Source organism: Rhinatrema bivittatum, chromosome 7, assembly GCF_901001135.1.
Source record: "Rhinatrema bivittatum chromosome 7, aRhiBiv1.1, whole genome shotgun sequence".
In the NCBI taxonomy this organism is placed as follows: domain Eukaryota; kingdom Metazoa; phylum Chordata; class Amphibia; order Gymnophiona; family Rhinatrematidae; genus Rhinatrema; species Rhinatrema bivittatum.
In genome coordinates, this window is record NC_042621.1 from 84,402,341 (window position 1) to 84,429,046 (window position 26,706).

Consider the following 26,706-nt stretch of genomic DNA (forward strand, 5'->3'; position numbering starts at 1 on the left):
TGTAGGATTTCTTGTTTAGGTTGAGGGAGAGTGACATTTGTGAGAGTAGAAGGGTTATTTTTGTCAGGAGATCATCCCAGTTTTTTTTTAAAGTGTTTTCAATGGTTTTGTTTAGGGGGAGTAAGATTTGTAGGTCATCAGCATAAATGTAGTATGTGAGGTCTGCTTCGGAGAGGAACTTGCAGAGGGGGCGGAGGTATAGGTTGAAAAGGGTGGATGAGGGATGATCCTTGCGGGATGCTGTGTGGGAGTGGTATTTGAGAGGATTCTGATGATTTTGTTTTTATTTTGAATGTTCTGTCTGTGAGGTATGGTTTGAACCATTTGATGGTGGTGTCGCAGAGTGCGATTTCTTTGAGCCTGTTTAGTAGTGTTTTGTGGTTGATGGTATCGAATGCGGAGGAAATGTCAAGGAGTATCAGGAGGTAGGATTGGCCATGGTCGAGTCCTCTGAGGATGGTATTGGAGAGGGTGAGGAGGAGCGTTTCAGTGCTGAATAGTTTCCTGAAGCCATGTTGTGCTGGTAAAAGGATGTTGTAGTTTTCCAAGTAGTCCAAGAGTTGGTTGTTTGCTATTTTTTCGAGGATCTTGGCTAAGAACGGGAGATTGGAGATGGGTCTGTAGTTTGCTGGGTCGGATTTGTCGAGCTGGGTTTTTTTTTTTAAGGTTGGGTTAGACTACGGCGTTTCTGAGTTTGTCGGGGAAGATGTCTTGCTCGAGGGATACGTTGATTATATTGGCTATGGGTTTGGCAACGAGCTTGGGAGTGAGTTAAGGTTTTGATGGGGATGGGGTCCATGGGGTGGGTGGCGGAGTTAGCCTTTTGGATGATTTCGATTTCAGTGGATACAACTGGTTCAAATGATGAACCCATATGAACAAGGATTTGCTACAGTTCAGTTATGCATACTCCTATGATAAAGACTTTTGAATAGTGACTTGGCATTCACTGGACTGCGTTCTCCAGCTGAGTAGAACCAGGAACTGGCCAGTAGGTGGCCGGGAATACACCAGGTATTGCCTAGGACCAACTGGAGGAGATTGGGAAACCATGACTTGTACATTGTGGAACAGGGACAAACCAGGGTCACATGGGGGGATTGCAGACCAGGTATAGACAGGGCCAATCTGGTAGCTACCAGGAAAACACAGCGTTTGACTGGGGCTTAGAGAAACAGATTGGAGGAAACGGGGACATAAAGGGCCGAGGGGGAGTTAATGGAATATATTGGGGGATGTGAGACAGGGCTGAGATTCTTTTCAGTATGAGCCTCATCACTGTATGGGTATTCAGGTCTATATATGCTTGCAGAGGGATAGATACCTTGCACACAGGACTAGGATACAGTTTTAGATCTGTCAGAGATGCAAGTCATGCACAGGTTCAGGTTTAATAAGGAAACCATACGGTATCTATGCCAGCAGTTAGAGCGGGACTTACAACCTTCCAGCCAAAGAAGCCATGCCTTGCTAACATGTCAAGCTCACAACTATCCTTGCATTTTTTTTTTTTTTTTTTTTGCAACTGGCACCTTCCAGACTCCTCTTGGGATCTCAGCTGGAATCAGCCAGTCTGCCACCTCCATGTGCATAGATCAGATCCTGGCTGCCTTGCCATGGAAAACACACTAATTTTATATCTTTTCTTGGATAAGATAGCAGCAACAAATTATAACAGTTCAATTAAGTTGCATGCTTTCCCTCTTTCTTGGGGGCTATTGATTGCACACACATCCCTATAATGTCACTAGTGGCAGATGAGACCACCTATCACAACTGCAAGGGCATCCATTTCCCTCAATATGCAGGCTGTCTGCTATGCCAAGGGCCTCATCATGGAAGTTGTGTCCAGGTTTTCTAGATCCACTCACAATGCCTACATCCTCTCGCAGTCAGGAATTCATGAACACTTCCAGGAAGGCTGCATCACTGGGGGCTGGCTTATAAATTGGAATGCATGTATGACTATAATCACATCCCAACTAAACTCTTCTGTGTGTATCGCTCATATCTAAGGTGGCTGCCTGCCTGTCTAGGCCCAGAAGGGAAGCTCAGACTCATCTCAATGAACTACTGTGCTATCCAACCCTAAGGCCTATCCATGGGCTTCTCCCCTATAGATGACAGAAGCTATCCACTCAAAATCTGGCTTTTGATCCTAGTGGCAACCTTAGAGAGCACAGTGGAGGTTTAATACAACAGGGCCCACCAGCAGTCACTGAGAGAACCTTAGGCCTATTCAAAATACACTTCAGTTGTCTGGCCAGATCTGGGGATGCCTCCTCTACAATCCACCTAAAGTTTGTGAGCTCTTTCTAGCCTGCTGTATGCTACATAACCTGGCCAAAACCAGATGCATGCTTCCTCCAGAAGAACTGAAAGAAAATCCAGATGAAGGAACAAGAGCTAAGTCAGGAGGAATTGAAAGATTACATCACCCAAGTCAAAGGCAGGCTATACTGGAAAGGAACACTGATACAAAGACATTTTAGATGGTGAAGGTGAATTTATTTACAGTATGTGATCTATGTGATTAGCAATACAGAAAGAAAGTTAATGCATCTTTGGGCCTCTTTTTTCTGGTGTGGGGAAAGTGCAGAAGCCTTAACCTGTCCAAAGTGTGATTCCCTCCACAGAAGAGTCCTCTTATTGCTGACACTACCCTTAAAGGGCACAGGACCTAGGGGCTGTAGCACATCATCTTGGAGGTGGTGGTGGCGGCATTACTGGACCTGGTAGCATGATGGGTTGGCAATGATGGTTGTCTGGTCCCTTAGCATGCATCCTGTCCCTTGTGTGTTGGGGAAGACTATAGTGATAGGGGTATACTACCGATCCACCTGGTCAAGATGGTGAGATGGACAGTGAAATGCTAAGAGAAATTAGGGAAGCTAACCAAATTGGTAGTGCAGTAATAATGGGAGACTTCAATTACCCCAATATAGACTGGGTAAATGTATCATCGGGTCATGCTAGAGAGATAACGTTCCTGGATGGAATAAATGATAGCTTTATGGAGCAATTGGTTCAGGAACCGACAAGAGAGGGAGCAATTTTAGATCTAATTCTCAGTGGAGCACAGGACTTGGTGAGAGAGGTAACTGTGGTGGGGCTGCTTGGCAATAGTGATCATAATATGATCAAATTTGATTTAATGACTGGAAAAGGAACAGTGTGCAAATCCAAGGCTCTCGTGCTAAACTTTCAAAAGGGAAACTTTGATAAAATGAGAAAAATTCTTAGAAAAAAACTGAAAGGAGCAGCTACAAAAGTAAAAAATGTCCAAGAGGCGTGGTCATTGTTAAAAAATACCATTCTAGAAGCACAGTCCAGATGTATTCCACACATTAAGAAAGGTGGAAAAGAAGGCAAAACAATTACCAGCATGGTTAAAAGGGGAGGTGAAAGAAGCTATTTTAGCCAAAAGATCTTCATTCAAAAATTGGAAGAAGGATCCAACAGAAGAAAATAGGGTAAAGAATAAACATTGGCAAGTTAAATGTAAGACATTGATAAGACAGGCTAAGAGAGAATTTGAAAAGAAGTTGGCTGTAGAGGCAAAAACTCACAGTAAAAACTTTTTAAAATATATCCGAAGCAGAAAGCCTGTGAGGGAGTCAGTTGGACCGTTAGATGATCGAGGGGTTAAAGGGGCACTTAGAGAAGATAAGGCCATCGCGGAAAGATTAAATGATTTCTTTGCTTCGGTGTTTACTGAAGAGGATGTTGGGGAGGTACCCGTAATGGAGAAGGTTTTCATGGGTAATGATTCAGATGGACTGAATCAAATCACGGTGAACCTAGAAGATGTGGTAGGCCTGATTGACAAAATGAAGAGTAGTAAATCACCTGGACCGGATGGTATACACCCCAGAGTTCTGAAGGAACTAAAAAATGAAATTTCAGACCTATTAGTAAAAGTTTGTAACTTATCATTAAAATCATCCATTGTACCTGAAGACTAGAGGATAGCAAATGCAACCCCAATATTTAAAAAGGGCTCCAGGGGCGATCCGGGAAACTACAGACCGGTTAGCCTGACTTCAGTGCCAGCAAAAATAGTGGAAAGTGTTCTAAACATCAAAATCACAGAACATATAGAAAGACATGGTTTAATGGAACAAAGTCAGCATGGCTTTACCCAGGGCAAGTCTTGCCTCACAAATCTGCTTCACTTTTTTGAAGGAGTTAATAAACATGTGGATAAAGGTGAACCGGTAGATATAGTATACTTGGATTTTCAGAAGGCGTTTGATAAAGTACCTCATGAGAGGCTTCTAGGAAAAGTAAAAAGTCATGGGATAGGTGGCGATGTCCTTTCGTGGATTGCAAACTGGCTAAAAGACAGGAAACAGAGAGTAGGATTAAATGGGCAATTTTCTCAGTGGAAGGGAGTGGACAGTGGAGTGCCTCAGGGATCTGTATTGGGACCCTTATTTTTCAATATATTTATAAATGATCTGGAAAGAAATATGAGTGAGATAATCAAATTTGCAGATGACACAAAATTGTTCAGAGTAGTTAAATCACAAGCAGATTGTGATAAATTGCAGGAAGACCTTGTGAGACTGGAAAATTGGGCATCCAAATGGCAGATGAAATTTAATGTGGATAAGTGCAAGGTGATGCATATAGGGAAAAATAACCCATGCTATAATTACACAATGTTGGGTTCCATATTAGGTGCTACAACCCAAGAAAGAGATCTAGGTGTCATAGTGGATAACACATTGAAATCGTCGGTACAGTGTGCTGTGGCAGTCAAAAAAGCAAACAGAATGTTGGGAATTATTAGAAAGGGAATGGTGAATAAAACAAAAAATGTCATAATGCCTCTGTATCGCTCCATGGTGAGACCGCACCTTGAATACTGTGTACAATTCTGGTCGCCGCATCTCAAAAAAGATATAATTGCGATGGAGAAGGTACAGAGAAGGGCTACCAAAATGATAAGGGGAATGGAACAACTCTCCTATGAGGAAAGACTAAAGAGGTTAGGACTTTTCAGCTTGGAGAAGAGACGACTGAGGGGGGATATGATAGAGGTGTTTAAAATCATGAGAGGTCTAGAACGGGTAGATGTGAATCGGTTATTTACTCTTTCGGATAGTAGAAAGACTAGGGGGCACTCCATGAAGTTAGCATGGGGCACATTTAAAACTAATCGGAGAAAGTTCTTTTCTACTCAACGCACAATTAGACTCTGGAATTTGTTGCCGGATGGTTAGTGCAGTTAATATAGCTGTGTTTAAAAAAGGATTGGATAAGTTCTTGGAGGAGAAGTCCATTACCTGCTATTAAGTTCACTTAGAGAATAGCCACTGCCATTAGCAATGGTAACATGGAATAGACTTAGTTTTTGGGTACTTGCCAGGTTCTTATGGCCTGGATTGGCCACTGTTGGAAACAGGATGCTGGGCTTGATGGACCCTTGGTCTGACCCAGTATGGCATTTTCTTACGTTCTTATGTTCTGTCCTACTTACTCTTCACAAGGTGTTGCAGGTCCAGCCACTTGTGGCTCAGCTCACAGATGCTGTGATTATTTTAGACCAAATTGATTTTTCCACGGATCTTCTCCCAGACCTGTTCTTTGTGGTAGGACCCCACCCTCAGACTGGGGGCCACAGAGTACATTCTGGACCCTCATTACTTCCTACTCAGGGAGCTGGATCTCTGAGTCAAAGAAATTAGGCTTTCTGACCTGTGCTCCAATCCCCTGGGACACTGTTCCAGTTGAAAAATAAGCTGCTGATGCACATATTTATGCAGGTAACAATTACCCATGTAACCAATTGAAATTGTTGCACATACATCATTCTTTGTGCAAATACCTGTTTCTTACAAGCATAACCTCTCAATGTGCAGAGGGGGGTGAGAGCAGCCCTTGGGAGTCTACTCAGTATGGTGGGCCACCATGGTTAGGCACTACAGTGCCTGACTGTGGCCATGTGAAAGTGCAGAGAAGGGAGACCAAAATGATATGGGACATGGAATGGCTGCTCTACGAGGAAAGGCTACAGAAGTTAGGGCTGTTCAGTTTGGAGAAGAGACGACTGAGAGGGGATATGATAGAGGTCTACAAAATCATGAAAGGACTTGAACAAGTTAAGGTAAATCGGTTATTTACTCTCTCAGATAATAGAAGGACCAGGGGGCACTCCATGAAGTTAGCAAGTAGCTTTTTTTTTTTTCACTCACCACATTTAAACTCTGGAACTCATTGCCAGGGAATGTGGTTTCAGCAGTTAGTGTTACTGAGTTTAAAAAAGGTTTGGATAAGTTCCTAGGATGATAAATCCATGAATTGCTATTACGGTAATTAATAAGCAATAGTAGCTTGTGATCTATCTAATGTTTGGGGTACTTGCCAGGTTCTTATGGCCTGGATTGGCCACTGTTGGAAACAGGATGCTGGGCTTGATGGACACTTGGTCTGACCCAGTATGGCATGTTCTTATTAATCAAGCCCATGACCTTGAAACTCACTCACAAATCCAATGGATTAGTATATAGACTAATCAGAATCCAGGGAAAATAAATGAATGTAACAAAGTCCTCAGTCATATCAGGACCAGTTTTTATACTGAGATTTCCTGGGATCTAATCTGAAATTCACCTGTAAGTGAACATCTATATTATGAACTCTTTGCCCTTCACCATTCAGTCCATGTCTGCTGCACAGTAATTAATGTTTCATAATATTCCACATTCAACCCTAAAGAACAAAGATACACAAGATCTAAAAACCTATTAAATGAATTTCATAGGAATACAAAAAAACATAGCAAGCGTTTGCAGTAAATTTTCATGTAAGTGGATAGATACGCAATTATGGCTGCAAACTGAACAAACAGTGTTGGCACGTAAAAAGGCTTTATGGATTTCATAAGTAATGGAATTGTAACCTGCTGAACTTCTGCAGCCGTGCTCCGGAAAAGTTCAATGTAACGCTTCCCTAGGATCTCCTTGTGTTTTTTAAGTGCTTGCTGTGCATATTCCTCACAGGAAAACATCACAAATGCATCTCCTGTTGGCCTGCCATCTGGATACTTGACAAACAGAAGTCCCTCCTTTTTGCCCGTGACAGGGCATTCAGGGCCCAAGAACCCCAGCACATCCTCTGGAGTGGCAGTGAAAGGAAGTCCCCTCATCCGGATGATGACCTGATTCTCCATGGACAAAAACTGGGCCACTTCATTGGAGGTGCCTGAGAACACAAAGACCTTCATTAGAAGTAGTAACATACAAACCGAAAAATCAAATTGGAGATTCACTCCATTTATTTTTTAAAGTAATACAATTTTTTCTGAAGAGCAATCAAAGTGGTCAGAAGTTAAAACATTTGAGAGTTAGATTTTGTAAGCACAGGCATGCTACAGGTAGCCATTTCCATAGCGCCTGCAAAATGTGCTGTTCCCCACAGAACTAAAAGAAATCAGAAACTGAGCTAGAAGCAGAGAAATGATGCATACAGGGCCTCTTCCTTCCCTTCCCGTACTCACTGGTTGGAAGGAGTGCAGTGCTTCATGACTGGAGATTTGAATTGTACATGTGCATGCCACCATGCTATGCAAACCAGAAGACTTTCCATGAACAGGTGGTGGGAGATGAGTCATATCAGCTGGTGAGAGGACAGAGACTGGGTGCTAAGGAAGTAGAATAAAGGGAGGAAAAACTGCAGAAGAGATCCAAAGAAAGAGCTAAGAAGAGTTTCTTAAAAGGAGAAAGAATGGGTAGAAGATGAAAATGGCACTTTTAGGAGACACAGAAAGACAGGCTACAGTAAGAGAAGGTGTGAGCAGAATACTGAAGAGGAAAGGACTAGGAGTGTGCATTCGGTCCCTATGTATTAGCAATCCGCAACGGATGTGGCCATATCCGTTGTATTTGTGGGGAAGCGAAACGTATCGCGATTCCCCACAAATACACGAATCTTTGCCGAATTATTCGGCTGCCTAAAGAAACCAATTTAAACAAACCCCCCACCCTCCTGACCCACCCCAAGACTTACCAAAACTCCCTGGTGGTCCAGCGTGGGGTCCGGGAGCCATCCCCTGCACTCACACCCTCGGAGCCGGTTTCAAAATGGCGCCAATACCCTTTGACCTACTATGTCACAGGGGCTACCGGTGCCATTGGTCAGCCCCTGTCACATGGCCATTGGCACCATCTTGTGCTCCTACCATTTGACAGGTAGGAGCACAAGATGACCAATGGCACCGGTAGCCCCTGTGACATAGTATGGGCAAAGGCTATCGGCGCCATTTTGAGTACTGGTATCCGATGGCCGGAGTGCAGGAGGTTGCTCCCGGACACCCGCTGGACTTTTGGCAAGTCCCTGGTGGTTCAGCGGGGGTCCGGGAGCAACCTCCTGTGCTCGGACTGTCGGCTGCCTGTAATAATGGCGCCGATAGCCTTTGCCCATACTATGTCACAGGGGCTACCGGTGCCATTGGTCAGCCTCTGTCACATGGTAGGAGCACAAGATGGCGCCAATGGCTATGTGACAGGGGCTGACCAATGGCACCAGTAGCCCCTGTGACATAGTAGGTCAAAGGCTAGCGGCGCCATTTTGAAACCGGTACAGAGGGTGTGAGTGCAGGAGATGGCTCCCGGACTCCCCGCTGGACCACCAGGGAGTTTTGGTAAGTCTTGGGGGGGGGGGGGGGGGGGTCAGGAGGGTGGGGGATTGTAGTTAATTTAATTTTAGCGGGGGAACGAATCGAAATGGACGTATTAACGAATCGGGGTGCCATACGGCAGAATGCAACGTATCCACCCCCCGACAAATCCGAATCCCGAATGCATCATATGGCGTTCCTCTGCACATCCCTAGAAAGGACAGAGGAATAAAAAGTAAGATAACAGAAATGAAGAAAATATCCAGACACAAGAAAGGTCAGGAAACTACTACAATAATGATTCTCAGTTCTCAGTCTCCAGGACACACTTTGTTGAGTTTTCAGGATATCCACAATAAATATGCATGAGAGATTTCCATACAGTAGAGACTATACATGCAAATCCTCATGCATATGTTATGGAAATCCTGAAAGCCAGACTAACTTAATGGGCCCTAAGAACTGAGTTGAGAAAGCAAGTTTGCTTCCCTGTAAACAGGGTTCTCCATAGCCAGCAAGATGGATTAGCAATGACACATGAGTGATGTCATCTGATGACAGCAAACAGACCCATCTCAGAACTCGGTTAAAAAAAACCAAAAAAAACCAAACAACCCCACAAGGCACTTTACTGAGCATGCACGGGAGTACCCACAGGCATATGCTGCCTTGTGAGCCCCTTAGTCTTTATACAAAGCTTAACTTTTTAGGTAGTTGACTTTCCAGGATGTCTGGCACATAAACATGGCTAATTCATCCTGTTTATAGGTAAGTGAATTTGTTTTCTCCATCAACAAGCAGAGCTGAATTAGTTGTGGCACATGGGGTGTCCCAAGCTGAGGGCTGTACAGTGCAGCAATTACTGAGAAAGCAATCTGGCCCCGCCAGTGGGGAGTGTACAACAGGGTGATCAGGCTGAGCAAACCTCTAGACATTAATGGAACGTGAAAGTGTGAACACATCAGCAAATCGCAGTTTAGCAAATGTGCTCAAATGAAGTGCCATTGAGATAAGCAACTGAAGCCAATGAGAAAAAGGACAGCACCAGAGACCCATGGTTCTGTGTGCATCGGGCTGCTATTGACACTGAGATGGCCACATTGAAGCAAGTTCTGTCCTTTTTTTATGGTGTGGAAAATTACCATTGCATAGTCACTTATTTTATCCAGATCCTAGCCCCTCAGGATGCCATATGTAGCCTTAGCACAGAGCATACAGTCAAGACCCTATTGGCACTGAAGTCTGCACAGCTGTTAAAGGGACTAAAACAGAGGTCCATGTCCTTTAGGAAAGGTCTCAGTATAGAAGGGATTACTAGAGCTTACCATGATGTGGAATAGGTAGATGACAGAGCAACTAGTGCAGAGTGCCTGAGAGCTGGCAGCTACTTCAGTGGGGGAGCAGAATGCACCAACACTGCTGCTGAGTGAGGACAAGACTATTTGGGTTGCAGATGAGAATTTCTTCTCCACCGATACCAGGGTACTATATACCAAATACATCAGATCAAATTGGAGGTAGCAGTGGCAGTGTGTTAAAGATGACCGAGTCAAGTAGGATAAAAGTATTAAAGGAAAAAATGCACTCTGGAATGTGCGTGTGTGACAGACCTTGTAACGTAACACAGTAATGAGAAACCATCTATACCCCTCAGTCTCTCCCACTTGGAGAGTTTGGATTGAATTCCTGAAGAATATTTAAGACACCGTAGGATTCAGTTAGAGAGAAGTCAGATAGCAAGATGCATTTTTTCCATACTCTGGTGAGACCTCCCAGTCTTTTAGAAGTGACTCCTTCCAGTGCACTCTCTGCCTGAGGGTCCTTTTACAGAGAGATAGATTTTAAGCCAGATACCCTTTTGGGGTGAAGGGGCTCTCTACAGGGGCCAAAGCCTTGTGAGCCTACTCTAAACCCATGATGGATCCTGCTACAAGAGAGAGTGCGGGCATTTTAACTTTTGAAAGTAATATTTCAACTTACGAAGAGTGGGCAGGTTTTGCATCCCCTTTCCCCTGGGACTGCAGAGCTGAGAATCAGCCTGATCCCAAAGATCTTCCCCATGAGAAATCCCCTGAAGTAACATAGTATGAAAGAAGATCAAGAGAAGGAGCCCCAAATGGATCTCCATCAGCATCAAGGGACAAAGACAGGCTGGGTGTCCAAGGAAGATGAAAACTAGAAGGTAGAATTTCTGAAGTGGAGGACCCCTTTTAATAGACTTCCCGGACAGCTGCCGGAAGAGTTTGTACAATTAAAATCACCATGGACTGTACCCAGAGATCAGGTCAAAGGACACCTACCTACCAAGAAAAAAATAAAAATCACTAATATACCAATCATTCAGATGCAAACTCGTTCTTCTGGATAAAGTATTTTAATTTATCATCAATTAGTGAACTATTATGTTAACACCCAGACCTGGTCCTGACTGAATCATTTTAGTCTCTCACCCCATGAGAACCCCCTCAGTACTAAACACACTGGCAACTTTTTCTCATTGTCTGGGCCATAAGCAAGAGTTTCTCCCCTTAAAAATAGTCCCCCCTAGGGATTAAGAGTCCGTGTGGGATGGAATGGTTAACTGGAGCAGCCCCTGAAGAAATAAATTAGTTGTGTGCCCTTAGGAGCAAGGATCCTCCAAAAAAAAAGGTGACTAGAAATTGCATGTGAAATGGAGAAGACTAAGAGGATGAGTACAGTATTGTCCACCTGACCAGGATGAAATGGATTGAGATGCTAACGGCAACACAGTTATTCCAATATTGACTAGGAGAACATCTCATGAGGGTAAGCAAGGTAAAGGCTTTAGAAATCAAATGATTGCTTCATGGAGCTGCTAGTCCTGCAACTAATGAGATGGGGGGGGGGGGGGAACTACTTTAGATTTGGTTCTCAATGGACTGCAGGACCTGATGAAAGAGTAATGGTGGTGGTGGAGCTGCTTGACAATAGTGACAATGAAATCACATTTGATATTTTCCTTCCAGTGATAAGTAGATTCAACTTCAAAAAGGGGCGACTGACAAGAAAAGAATTAGGAGACAAAACTATGAATGGATAGATGCAAAGCTTAAAAATATGCAAGGAGGATGGAGATGGTATTTTCAAACTATCTTGGAAATCCAGATAAAAATGCATTAAAGTCAAATAACTGCAGTACTGAATGGCTCTGTGGAAGATTATTAAATTCAAAAGGATTTTTTTACACAAAAGAAAAGCAATCCAAATGAATAGAGAAGCACAGGCAATGGCAAGGTAAATGTAAATATTTATAAGGCAGAAGCTTGCCATTTAGATACTTAAGTACATAGAAAAAGAAACCTTAAAGATATCTGACAAATTGGACAATCTAAAATGACAATGGGTTAAAAGGCATGCTCAAAAGACACAGTCACTACATATATATGTTACCCCCCCCTTTCATGAGAGCAGCAAATTTAAGGGGTCGCATTGTTCCCCAGGCAGTTTCTTTGTCCCAGACCTTTCCTTTTATCACTCCTGGAGCACTAAGGTTCAACTGCTGGTGGTGAGGGAGGTTTAACCTCCTTAGCCCCTGGTGCAGTTGTAGATATGTTCATCAAATTTACTCACCCAGTTTGTCTGGATCATTGGTCTGGGTATTTTCAGATGGGAAATAGGCCCACTGTGAATTCAGGTAGCAAATAACCATGGAGTCCCAAGAATGGTGTTCAAATAAAAATGTACTTAAGTTTCAAAATCAAAATCCAGGCCAGTATGGAGAAAATAAAAAAAAAAAAAGAGGAAAATCATAATAAAAAAAAAGGCAATAGTCTTTTTCCATGGCAAAACCCCTAGTTATTGTTTTCCCAACATAACCAGGATCTAAACTAGAATTCTTTCCCCCTTGGAGAAGGATAACCTCAAGTTCTAGCATGAAACAAGAGCCGGAAAGGTTACAATCTCAAAATCCCCCAAACGCCAGTCTCCAACCCCCTTCAAGATACCGAGTGTTTGCCCCTCTGAGGAAACAAGTTCAAAATCTGGATAACTGGACATCACTGGACAAATCCAAACTTGTAATATCTCCATTTTCTTTGGGTACCTTCTACCAGGGAAACACAGACACCCGCCCCCCCCCTCGTCCTCAATGACCAAGCAACCATACCGAAAACTCCTCACCCTTTGCCAACATCTCCTAACACCTATGGCTCTAGGCTTGCATACGGGGCAATAATTTATACCTCTGAGCCATTGCCCACAAAAAGGTGGGGATAAAGCAGGGGGGGGCCCCCAAAAATACAAAAACCTATAGATACTGAGACAGGGTAAAACTAGTAGCGGCTACTACATATAAAATTCCTAGCATTGATCTTTACCGAAGAGGATGGTGGGGAGATACCTTCAAAAGAACCATTCCACTGTGAGTGATGAGTCAGAACTGCAAGGCGGCACCAGGATTTGACTATATTCAACCCAAAATTCTGAAAACTCATATGTATATCCCCAAATCAGTGTATGGGATGAATCTTGCTGGGGCCATTAAAAGCCTGGGGCTCTGTCCCGTTACAGTCACTAGTCCTTTTGCCCCAGAGTGTGGGTTCTTGTGTGTGTTCAGGGGGTGGAGGATGTCCTTCAAGGTCTAGGGCATAGGTGAAATCCCTTCTTCATATCTTGTGTTTCTTCAGGGCAAGCTCACTGACAGACCAGGCTGGATTCATGGATGTTCAAATAAAAGTTTACTGTGATTTGTTGCAAAATAATTAAGACTAATAATAAATGTGATGTCCAGATGTCACTGTTCTATGGGAGTATAGCTTTAAAGTCTCTATCTCTGTGGAGGTGTCCCTCCATGTTGAGTCCTGAGATTTGCTTATTCTCCATGGGATGGAATGATAAGTGACCCAAGTTGGCTGGGGTGTCCTAGATGTGGGTAATGTTCCTTTCCCCATGAAACCTGAGATTCAAGGGTACGCCCCATCATCCCAATCTGGCAGTGTCCTGTGTCCTTGGGGTGGAAATTTTTGGAGGGTCTCCAGATGTCCTTCACTCCTCTCTCTCAAATTCTTCAAAACAGATGGCTGTAGATCTTCTTTGACGATAGGGCTTTCACTGGAAAACAGTTGTTAAAGCTTTCCAGATCTAGGGCATTATCTAAACATTCTTACAAAATAGCGGAGTTAGGATATCCCAATAGCAAGCTGGGGTTAAAGCTAAATTAGCCCCGATGGATGTATATCAAAAGCACACAAATATGGATGACTCTAGCCTGTATCTTCTGCGAATAAACAGGTTAAAAAAACCCAAAAGAAAGAGACACAAAAATATTTGTATATGAATGCCAGAAATCTGAATATTAGAATAGGAGGCAGAATGATCTAGCACTACATGAAGATAAAGACATGGGAGACATCTCAGACATGGTGTAAGAAGGATAACCAGCAGAATCCTAGCAGTCTGTGAATGAGAGAGACTCACCAGACAAATGAAGCAGCAAGCAATTGCTTTCTTCTTCCCTGTGGTAGGACGACCTAGTCCCTGCCCTTGTGACACCAGCTCCGATTGACGCAGACTATTGAAAAGCAGAGTTCTGTGGCACACAGCTGAAGCCATACATTAAAGGGGAGTGTGAGGACAGTGCAGATAGAAACCTTCCAATTACCAGACCCTCCTTTTCTTGTTTCCTGTAGGGAATCCCCTCCATCTTAGCCCTAGTCCCTTCCAGCTGGGAACATAAAAGGGGGCCCCATTCTCACCCACAACTGAGTCAGTCAGCTTTATAAGCCCCTAGCCCCCAAACCTAGAATGACTGGGTTGGTGCACATGTGCTAGACTTTAACACCCGGGGGCTCTCACTGACCCCCAACAACTATTTACCACCAGAGCTTGTAGACGTATTACAGGTAGGGTCACACTTGGGGTGAATTCCAAAAGTGAGAAATTGATCGTTAGGTGTGTGTGACGCTCCCCTGCTTGTACTGCGGCAAGGTTACCAGAAATTAAATCCTTCGAACTTGCTGGTTTTGCAGAGTTTAGAAATACAGCCACCTCCGACAGTGCCAGTGATGGTAACTCTGAACTCATTATGGACCGCAATTGTTGGTTTAGAAAAAGGTCTAAACGTTTATTTAAAAAAAAAAAAAAAAAAGTAATTACATATTCAATTGAAAACCTGGAAACAGAAAGTGGGACAATTAGGTCAGTGGCTGACCATCAAGTCTTAATATATAATAAAAAAAATCTAGGGCTGTCAAGCTACCTTGATCAAAGAAATATTTGGTACATCAAATCTGAAATGGTGGAAAATCACTATAAAAGTTGAAGTCTACTTATTTTAAATTTGGAAAAATCACTATAAAAGTTGAAGTCTACTTATTTTAAATTTGGAAAAATCACTATAAAAGTTGAAGTCTACTTATTTTAAATTTTATAATCTCATTTGATATTTCCTACGGATATGCTTAAAAAAATGTTATCAAGAGATTTTGAAAGTTCCACTGGAATTTTTTTCTGTCTGTCTTTCAGACACTTCAAAGCAGATTACAGTGGTGAATATTTTTTTTGACTTTTGACTTTTTCTGGGGGTGTACTAGGTCCAGGTGAACAAATAGCCTTAATCATTCTAAGTTTTTGCAAGCATCCTATTTGGCTTTTTTTCTAGGGCTACTCTTGCTGGTTTTTACACTTGAGTCAGACAAAATCTGACCCTTAAAATGTTTCGTCAAAAGATTTTTGGGGCAAAATATATCTGGATGTTTCAAAGGTTACGCAGTCACAACACAAGTCATATCCGAGTAAGAAACAAGTGATCTGATTAGGAGCATCCACTGTTAAGGTTCCCCTGTAAGTGTGAAATATAAGCAAGTAAGGAATGTTTTTTTATGAACTGGTTCAGCTTGAGTGGTTCTTCAAGCTAGGGCTAGACTTAATTAGGGGAATATATAGGAACATATCAGCTAATCACGTGGAGAATTTATTATTTTATGATTTATTGCCTTCAAAACAGTTTATACTAGGCCCCCTGTCTTGTAGTCTAATTGATGGTTGCAGGGTTTATTAAATATTACTTGTAATATTTTTTTGTTTGAGATGTCTCTGTAAATGTTCATTTCAGAAATTCTCTCTGTATCTATGGAAATGTGTAAGAAAAAAAAAAAGCATAACCCATGCGAGACATACTGTGTCAGGGTATAAATACATCATTATGACAGGGCAGATCAAAGTGGTGGAAGGGTTGCATTGCATGCAAATGATAGCATAAAGTCATGCAAGAGAAAAATCCTGCAGAATAAAGGCATTTATGAATATAAAACTCCACGGATGATGGGTAGGAGCACAGAAGTGGGTTTACACAGCTACCCACCTGGCTAAGATGGACAAATGATGGCTGAAATTAGAAAGGAAAATTTGTCAACACAGTAATAGGAGATTTCAATTACCCAGTATTGATTGGGTCAATGTTTCATTGGGACAAGCTAGAGAGCATGAGTGACGACATGATGGACCAGCTAGTCTTAGTATTGATAAGAGGCAACTACTACATATCTAGCCTTCCATGGAAAGCATGACCTGATGCAGGGTATTTCTGTGGTGGAGGTGCTAAATAGCAATCATAATGCAATACAATTTGACATTCACTGGAGGGAGAACATAGCTAAGCTGCTTACCTTTAACAGATGTCCTACATGGACAGCAAAACAAACTTAGCCACACAAGTGTAAGGACATCACTGTGCAAGTCACCTCCGTCATTTTACAAGCTATGCTTTAAAAGTCAAGGAGAGAGAGAGAGAGAAAGAGAGAGAGAGAGAGAGAGAGAGAGAGAGACACACACACACACCCCGATTTATTCTCCTGTCCACAGGAAGCAACTTTGCTTTCTCCATGGACAAACTGAATATAACCGCCCTGCAGGTGTGAGCTCCCTAGCTAAGAGTTATGTAGCATAAAATTGTGCTCTGTAGATAGAAGTTTCACAAGACGAGACAATGACAAGTTGCAGCACTTATTTTTATAGGTTGTGTAAAACTGCTTGGCCAAAGCTACAATCATTGTAAAAAGTCAGCTTGAGGTAGTAATGCTTGGGGAAGATAAGTATGGGTGACCAAGTGGCTGCTTTGCAAATGTCCTGTAGTTGGACTATAGAACTTGCTATTGCCTCCACTTGATCAGATTTTACTGATCTGGTTTTGGAGAAGCAAAAGGAACTAAACTAAACTAATAACCAATTTGTTTATTTCTTGACTGGAAGATCTTACTTGTTTATTAGAACATAATCCTTTAGGGAATCATCCATTTATCTAGGTAAAAGAAGGTTCTGCTGCAGAAACCGGGGCTCTCAACCTAGTTCTCGGGAAATACCTAGCTAATCAGGTTTTCAAGAAATTCACAGTGAATATACAGAATATTTGCATACAATGGAGGCAGTGATTGCCAATCTACTGCATGCATAGTCACAGAGGATATCCGGACAACCTGACTAGCCAAGTATGTCCCAAGGATTGGGGTGAGAACCGCTGGTTTAGAGTACAGAAAGTGTTTAACCAGGGAGAAATGAGATTTAGGGAAAATATTGGCAGCGCTATAGATAGCTTTAAAGGGAATCTACTCAGCATCTTAGGCAAAAACTTTGGGTGGATTCTTAAAAGAATTCTATATCTATAACAAAAGAACATAATTGCCATGCTGGGTCAGGCCAAGAGCCATCAAGCCCAGCATCCTGTCTAGCTGTGGTCAAACCAGGTCACAAGTACCTGTCAGGTCCCATAAAGTAGATCTAGTTCTTGTTACTCATTCCCACTTAATTTATTCACTTCGTCACTGTCACATGTCTGTGAAAGGACCAATCCCTTTTCAGAAAGCTACACGTCAGTGGTCCTGTCACTGACATGTGATAATGTTGGGCCCAATCAGCACTGCTGGAGGTGGTAAGGTTTTCTCCAGCTGGGGTTCCTGGACTGGGGCGAGCTGTAGGATTTGGAGGGTTCCCTCTGTTTTAATGGGTAGGAGGGAGGGTCCAGAGGTGAAAGTTCCACCAGGCCCAATTTTTTTTTTTTTTTTTTTTTTTTTTTTTTTTTTTTTAAGGTGAGAGGGTGGGGGCTGGGAGGAGTAGGACCTACTGACCTGGACTGGACCCAGACCAAACCCTGCCCGTTTGACATTTTTATGATGAGAGGGAGGGAGGAAGGACAGACAGCCCAAGCAGGAGGGAAGGAGTCCACTCAGTAGCTCAAGGAACAAACTTTTTTTTTTTTTTTTTTAAGCATAAATCAGCAAGCAAATGGACCATGAAAAAAAAGCAAACCCAAAAAAACCCCAAATAGGCTAGGAAGAGGCATGGGATACACACGGAGTCTGAAAGGAGTTCCTATCAAATTAAGAGCCAACACTGGTGTTCCTTGATGCAGCAAGGCATTAACAGCAGAGCCCAGAATCTGAGCATCAGGCAACGACGACTTTTCCGTGGTATGCCTGATAAGGTCTGAAAGCACAACAGCGTGCCTTAGTGCACTGGTTCGGAAACAAACACTGATTTAGATCAGAGGTTCCCAAACCTGTCCTTGCAACCGCTAGCCAGTCAGATTTTCAAGGTATCTGCAATGACTATGTATGGAATGATTTGCATGCACTGCCTTTATTGCATGCAGGTTCTCATGCATATTCATGGCAGATATTCTAAAACCCAACTGGCTGGAAGTCCCCTAGGACAAGTTTGGGAACCTCTGATTTAGACACCTTTTTCAAGTTTGACCACACACACATATATATAGCAGACTAGCTAATAAGCATCAATGCTTTTTTCTCTATTAAGACCCTTTATTTTATAAAACATTTTTACTTGTATTGTTTATTATACCAATTTTGTGTAATTTTTATTCTTTAATTTTCTAATCTCTCATTTTATACTACTTTTTGTAAACTGTTTTGATAAAACTTACATTTGAAAAAACGGTATATAAATACTTTTAAATACAATAAATAGAAGTTTAGTTTAGCAGACACAAATATATACTGAAATAATCCATAACAGAATAGCACACAAAATAAATGTATAGGCAAGACTCAAAATTTACAAAAATAATTCTCTGCCGCTCTCACATGATCTCAGGTCTCTGCTAACAGTTGGAAATGTGCACTTGCAAGTAGCTGACAGCGTCAGCAGTGTCAAATTGGGTGTCAAAGGGCAACTAGGGTCACAGCACCCAGAACAAATCACTAAATAATGAAGTTAGTTTCTTCTAAGAGTGTAAGGGCAATATTATAATTGCTATACACATGGGGGCCGATGTAATAGGGTGCACTGAGCCGAGCGAGCTGTTAACCTGCAGTCGGACGCGGGTAGAATAGGCGCTAATCAATCCCCTAATGCAATAAGGGGATTAAGTGCATATTCAACTCGTGTCCAACGCAGAGTGAATCTATAGCACTCTTCACATGCTAATGCATATGAATGAGGCTATTAGGCATTCACTCCTGATGCAAAAAAAAGTGAGTCTCGGACGAACATTTAACCGTTATCTATTAACGCCTGCCAGGAGCGGGCGTTAATAGTTGTGCGCATCATAAAAAGATGAAAAATAAGAAATAAAAGTTAAAAAAAATAATAATTTATCACCACAAAAACAGACAGTTTATCGGCATCTGTTTACCTCACCAGCGGACAGCCAAGCAAACAGACGCAGATAAACCAGGCGTTGGTTTTCAGCGGCGAACGGTAGTCACGAAAACCAACACTGGGTTTATCGTGGTTTTCCTGGCTGTCCACTGGTAAGGAAAACTGATGCTGATAAACTCTGTGTCTGTTTTCATTACTGCTGTACGCCAGGTTTATCGGCGTTGGTTTCCATGGCTGTCCACCGGTATGGAAAACAGACGCCGATAAACGCGACCCCCTAATTTTAATATTGCATGGCACCCCCCTTAGAAGCGCCATGTGTGCGTTAAGAGTGGGCGCTGCCTGTTCAGCACCCGTTTTCTAAGAGACTTTATTGCATCAGCCCCAGGGGATTTCAACTTGGGCAGGTCTTGAAATACTTCAACACTCAAATGAATAATCCACTCCCATGACATACCATGCATTTCTTTAGAATTTAACAGCAGGCTTGAAATCAACAAATGACATCAATAGTGATGTACTGACGAGTACATTAATTGGTAGCATTGATTACTTAATCCCAAGCCCAATTAAAGATTATCTACAAAATCATCATATGTACACACAAAAAACTAGGAAAATGCGCCAAATTACATACCTCCAGCAATTTTTAAAAACTCTTCTCCAGTAGCTTTGTAAACCTATCAAAGCAGAAAATATGCATCTCAGGATTCAGTACCTTTAAAACATGTACAACTGTTACTGCTTGTGGAGCCCTGTGCAAACTCTGCATTGTGCAGATGGGCAGAACATTCATGCTTGTGGTAAATAAGTTCCTCTCTGCATTTATGGTTGTTTTCTCTCTCTCACTCTACCTGCAATTCTCTCTTTCCTCTCTTCTCTCCCCAACTCCTCACCCTTTTCTCGCCTGCTCCCATCCCCTGCCCCCTGCTCATTGTAATTCCTCCTTCTTTGAGTTATTTGTAAACCGGCGTGATGTGTCCTACGAACGTCGGTATATTAAAAGCTGTTAAATAAATAAATCCTATGCAGTTCATCCTATGCTTGTGCAGAATTTGGCAGGGGAACTAATAGAAAGGTCAGAAAAGGAAGCCGGTGGTTACCATTGCATTGTCCTGCATGGGCCAGGATAAAGGAGGGAGAAGAGCTGAGCCTGCATGGGGAAAGGGAAGAGTGCGGGAGTAAAAGTGATGGAGGAAGGGAAGAAGCAAATAGAGTCCGGCCTAGGCGGGAGAGCACAGGAGGAAGGGCAATGCATTAAAACAGTTCTGAATTAGCGGGCATTCCCGTCCACCATGCTTCTTCCTGAGGCCTCCTAGGGCGCGCGCTGCCCATGTTCTTAAGCACGTCATGGCGGGAACCTCGGGAACGGCCCCACCGCATGACGTCAGTACCCCCGGGTATTTTAACCTCCGCTTCAATACAACGAGCTAGCAAGGACTTTGGTTAGCGGGAACCTCGGGAACGGCCCCACCGCATGACGTCAGTACCCCCGGGTATTTTAACCTCCGCTTCAATACAACGAGCTAGCAAGGACTTCGGTTAGCGGGAACCTCGGGAACGGCCCCACCGCATGACGTCAGTACCCCCGGGTATTTTAACCTCCGCTTCAATACAACGAGCTAGCAAGGACTTCGGTTAGCGGGAACCTCGGGAACGGCCCCACCGCATGACGTCAGTACCCCCGGGTATTTTAACCTCCGCTTCAATACAACGAGCTAGCAAGGACTTCGGTTAGCGGGAACCTCGGGAACGGCCCCACCGCATGACGTCAGTACCCCCGGGTATTTTAACCTCCGCTTCAATACAACGAGCTAGCAAGGACTTTGGTTAGCTACTCTGACCGCTTCTAAGCTGCTCGCTTGGATTCCTCACTACCCTCCGGGGTACCTCGCTACCACTGAAGCTCTGGGTACCCGGGGGCCCCTCGCTTCTGCTCGCCCTCAGGGGTTATTCTGCCTAACCTTCAGGACACCCGCCCCTCGGGGGTCTTGTCTGCTTTATTCCAGGTACCCTCGGTGCTCCTAGGTACTCACTCCTCGAGTGAGATGGGGCATTTTACACATTATTTATAAGTGTCCGGTAAAAGTGGATTTTTGAAGGATGTGATAAGGATAATTCCAGAAGACCCAAACATTTCCATCTATTTTCCTACTGGAGAATATCCAGGAAGAGGAAAAGGGAATGTTAAAGGCGGCTTTGATAGGACAACGTATAATTGTAGGGAAATGAAGATGGGAGGATTTGCCATCGAGAGAGTGGTATGTGGGTGTGGGGACCATGATAGAGTGAGTCATTAAGAGCTAGAATCAAAGAGTGTGAGAAAAGGAAAGCAGTTTTGGGAGCCAGTGAAGCACAGGGGAAGAATTAGTGGAAAATAGCAGAGGTGTGGGTATTGAGGAAGATTTGATTAAAGTTGTACTAAAGCTATTTCAGAAGGGATACATTTATTTAAGTATTAATGGGTTTGTATGTAGCAGGCTCTTCGTGTTTTCTTGGAAATATAGTTGAAACTTTAAATTTTATTACAGTTTTAAAAATTCTGCATCTTGGAATAACTTCTATAATGCATTTTTACTGCAATAGTGTTATTGGCAAGCAGTCAGAATTAGGGTGCAGAATTCTTAATTTTAGGGGCAGTAATTCACCAGGATTAGACTGTAAATACATAATCAGGCTATATTTCCTAGTTAAGCAATACAATAATTTACATAAGAGTAGTTAAATCACAAGCAGACTGTGATACATTGCAGGAGGACCTTGCAAGACTTGAAGATTGGGCATCCAAATGGCAGATGAAATTTAATGTGGACAAGTGCAAGGTGTTGCATATAGAGAAAAATAACCCATGCTATAATTACACAATGTTAGGTTCCATATTAGGAGCTACTACCCAGGAAAAAGATCTAGGCATCATAGTGGATAATACTTTAAAATCGTCGGCTCAGTGTGCTGCGGCAGTCAAAAAAGCAAACAATGTTGGGAATTATTAGGAAGGGAATGGTGAATAAAACAGAAAATGTCATAATGCTTCTGTATCGCTCCATGGTGAGACCACACCTTGAATACTGTGTACAATTCTGGTCGCCGCATCTCAAAAAAGATATAGTTGCAATGGAGAAGGTACAGAAAAGGGCAACCAAAATGATAAAGGGGATGGAACAGCTCCCCTATGAGGAAAGGCTGAAGAGATTAGGGCTGTTCAGCTTGGAGAAGAGACAGCTGAGGGGGGATATGATAGAGGTCTTTAAGATCATGAGAGGTCTTGAACGAGTAGATGTGACTCGGTTATTTTCACTTTCGAATAATAGAAGGACTAGGGGGCATTCCATGAAGTTAGCAAGTAACACATTTAAGATTAATCGGAGAAAATTCTCTCTCACTCAACGCACAATAAAGCTCTGGAATTTGTTGCCAGAGGATGTGGTTAGTGCAGTTAGTGTAGCTGGGTTCAAAAAAGGTTTGGATAAGTTCTTGGAGGAGAAGTCCATTAATGGCTATTAATCAATTTTACTTAGGGAATAGCCACTGCTATTAATTGCATCGGTAGCATGGTTCTTCTTAGTGTTTGGGTAATTGCCAGGTTCTTGTGGCCTGGTTTGGCCTCTGTTGGAAACAGGATGCTGGGCTTGATGGACCCTTGGTCTGACCCAGCATGGCAATTTCTTATGTTCTTATCAAGAATGTCACAAAGTTTTGGGTGTCAATTTTTAGCTGAATTCTGACTGCTAAAGTAGTTTTACTACCCTTCTGCTAAAATATACATGTATTACTTAAGGTGGAAATGTACTTTTATGGCTATGTTCAGAGTTATTCAAATACCTAAAATTCTCAAGACACATGATAGCAATCTTCTAAATGTGTTACCTCAATGTATCTGCTACCCATATGGTGCTTGTGCCTTTCCAATGCTAAGTTTCTCTGCTCAGGGCTGTCAAACCGAACTAAGGCTTCTCCATTCCTCCGTCCCTGAGCGTTCAAACATAATGCCACACCACCTCTAAAAAGCAGAATGAAAAAAAAAAAAAAAAAGTTAAGCTATCATTTCTTCCATTTAACACCAGATATTAATAGCTTTCCATTTTGGAGTAAAATTTTGTGAACATAAAGCTAAAAATAATGACCAATTGACATGGTGGACAGCATGAAAGATGAACCAGATTAAAAAAAAAAAAATTAAGCATTTCCAACATGGCATTATTTGCCTCTTTACATACATCCTGATTTTAACAGACATGTTGGGTAGGTCCTGTGGCTCACAATGGCCATGACCTTTTGATGGGCTCAGCTGCCCTGCAAATGTGATGCATTTGATGATAGAGAAGGAAGATGGCTGCTATTAGTAACGACCCCTTTTGAGCAAAAGGATGATGAATTTCTTCCACTCCTATCTTGCCTAGGCACGCAGGGAAAGGGAAGACAGATGTTTACTATGGGAAAATAAGGGATTCAAATACCCCCCCCCCCCAAAAAAAAACCAAAAAAAAAAAACCATTTGAGATTGAAGGAGCCCCCAAAGATGCTGACAGTCTACAAAAAAAAAAACCCAACCATGGAGCATACTGATGGTGAAGCTTACAGTGACAAAAGCACGTGCCTTCCTGTGTTCATACTTGGTCTATGTTTCAGGATTGGGATAAAGATTGACAACGAGGGATGGGCTTAATAAAGGGCCTTGTGGAGGTGGATAATAAATCATTTTGGGGGGAGAGGGGAGACAAAGTAGCAATTATTGCTAGTGTCAATTATTTGCATTTCTGCATTTTTGGAAAAATCTTAATAAAATTTTAAAAAGCATTTTAGATTATAGTCATAGGAAACAACCCATCCATTCGAAAAGCAACTTTCACCTCTTTGGCCTTATGCTACAGCCAGGTCTAGCCAATAAGCAGAATTTTTGGCTTTTGATCAAAACTGTCTGCCAAATTGTCAATTTGTCCTTTAGCATTACAAATTTTGCTAGGATCTCGCAATGATTATTCATCAGCATGTTTGTACAGGCTTGGGTAGCACTAGTCACAAGATCTTCTACATAGATACAATATGCATGAACAAGGGAGTCCAGAGATTTCAGCTATGAAGATGTTCTGCTGGCAAAACTAAAAGAATGAGAAAGTTATGTATACAAACTCGGATAATTAACAACAAATAAACCAAACTTGAATGTTTTAATATATATTATAGGACTATCATATTCCAGAGCCAGGGACTTAAATAGCTGTTGTAAATCATCACCCAATACTTGAAAAGTCTTTCTTGAAGGGATTCAACGTGAATTGTTGTGTGTCCAAACAAGTACTGAAATGACTATTACAACAGCTCCGATCCTCACACAATTTAACTACCTAGCTCTGATATATCATGGTCCTATAACAATATAACATTCAAGTTTGGTTTACTTGTTGTTCATTCTTTGGTTCCAAAATTAAAAAACTTTTTGGTTTAATTTGTAACCCTACAAAACTAGTAATGCCACCTGGTTCCATGTCCTAGATCTAAGCCCATTTCATACAGGGATTTGTAGCTTTGATTCTTAGGTAATGCAACGAGCATTGCTGCCTGTAACTGGGTAAAATGAGCACCGGATTAACCTACTCCTTATGGCATGGAAGCAGATGGCAACCCTAATACAAAACTCCAGTGACTGGCAGGCATTCAGTGCAGATATAGTGCAATAGAACTGTGCAGAAGAGACTAAAATGTGTAAAATCTGTAATCATGGTCTTACTTGGCAATATTGAGCCCTTTAAAAAATCTTGCAATGTCCTGGTCAGAAGACTGCCATGGTAAACCTCTGGCTCGTATTACTGTTTCATTGTCCACTGTTTCTGACCTACTACTGAAGAAAAAAACATTACCCAACATTTAGTTAGTTTTAAACTTGTTCTGTTAACATTAAAAATTAATTCAGGATTGACTAAAATAAATAAAATCAATTACTGCAAGTTTGACTGGAAGGATCTGTTTATTTTCGTGGACTTTCCCACTGTTCCCATCTAGCAGCCGTCATTACAAATCTACAAACCTAATTAAATTGTATCCCATGACCACATATGCACACTGCTACTGGGTCCTGGTACCTAAGAACTTTCTATCAAAATTATCTGAATGTTAATATCATAGGGCTGTCAAATATAATGCGGCATTTATTCCCCTGAAAGAAGGTAAAAAAAATGCATGGATTCTCTTAGTGAGTAGTACATATTAGAACTGGTCTGAAGAGAAAAATATTACATAAAACTAAACTTGACCTCAGATTTCAATTCATTTTCATAATTTAGCTGGAAAAAGAAAAAAAAAAAAAAAAAAGACAGCATACATCTCAGCTTCAGAGACAAAAAAAAAAAAAAAAGGAGATTGAATTAGCACAAGTTAAAAACTAACACCAATTGACGAAGCTTTAGCAATAGCTACCACGCTCTTACATCTTTTATATAAATTCATAACTCAGTACAATTATAAACTTGCAATTTTAGTTTCAGTCCCAAGGTAAGCATCCTTTTTTTTTTGGTGCTTCTCCTGTTCTTCTCAGACAATCAAATTTTTCTGCATGGCTCAGTTCCCCATTGACATTTAAACCTGCTAACAGCATTTCTTAACCTTTTCACCTACTTCAACGAGAATGCTGGTTGGCAGAAAGCCGTGCATGCAGACACGAAGAAGGCTCGTGGCCAAAAGAAGAGAGCCAGGGAAGCCCTGAAAGCCCCACCAGGGTAGAGCCACACGAACCCATCATGATGGACCAATTCCCTCTACGGTATAGTCAGGTGCAGGATGAGGAAGACGTTGGCATGGTGCAGGCAACAGGCTCAGGTTATTTTGGCTGCCACATATCGCCGCCAGAGCTGCTGCTCCCAGCCCTAAGTCACATTCAGTGCACAGTGCATGGTAACAGGACAGACAGGAAGGACTCCGATGTGGTGCTGTGTGTGATGTGTGCCCAGCTCGCCATGCCATTCACTACCACATTCTGGGGCCCATGCTGCAGCTAGAGCAGAGCACAGGTGCTGGCCTAGATCTGAGCAGACCAGGGGGACTTTCGTCAGCACCTGATCAGGTCTGAAGGTGCACTGGACACTGGATGGGAAAGACTACTTTCCATGAATAAAAACTGGTTTTGTGCACATAAGTGATCCTGGCTCAGTGCGCATGTATTACTTGCTTTCACATGAAACGGAGAGAGACACGCTCTGGGGAGTAGAGTGGGAATTTAGATGCAGACTCAATTTCATGATGCCTGCACCCAGGTTCACCTGCATGGGTAAGTTTGTGTTTACACCACAGCAATTATATGGAAACGTTCAAAGCAAAAATATGCAAACAAGTTTGCTTTGAAAATTTGGAGTAAAGTGTGCATAAAAAGGTATGTGCAGACTTTACTGCACCACGCACACTTATAAAATGACTCTCCATATCTAATATACCTGCAAAACACAGGCTGACAGCATAGCCAATGCATCTGAACAGTTCTCAGTCACTAACAGCAGTACAGGCCAATATTCATTAAGTAT

At 42.3% G+C, this 26,706-nt stretch overlaps 1 protein-coding gene across 3 annotated transcripts in view; it reads right to left on the bottom strand.

Moving 5' to 3' along the window:
* Positions 1-26,706, bottom strand: part of ESRP2 (epithelial splicing regulatory protein 2) — a 226,843-nt gene that overhangs the window by 71,036 nt on the left and 129,101 nt on the right. For 2 of the 3 annotated variants that reach the window (XM_029608594.1, XM_029608596.1), the window contains exons 8-11: positions 24,924-25,034; positions 23,063-23,195; positions 19,833-19,875; positions 6,908-7,209 (exon numbers count right to left, since the gene is read on the bottom strand). In XM_029608594.1, the coding sequence (XP_029464454.1) occupies positions 6,908-7,209; positions 19,833-19,875; positions 23,063-23,195; positions 24,924-25,034 (589 nt within the window). The remainder of the gene's footprint in view (positions 1-6,907; positions 7,210-19,832; positions 19,876-23,062; positions 23,196-24,923; positions 25,035-26,706) is intronic. The other variant, XM_029608595.1, reaches the window with a different exon arrangement.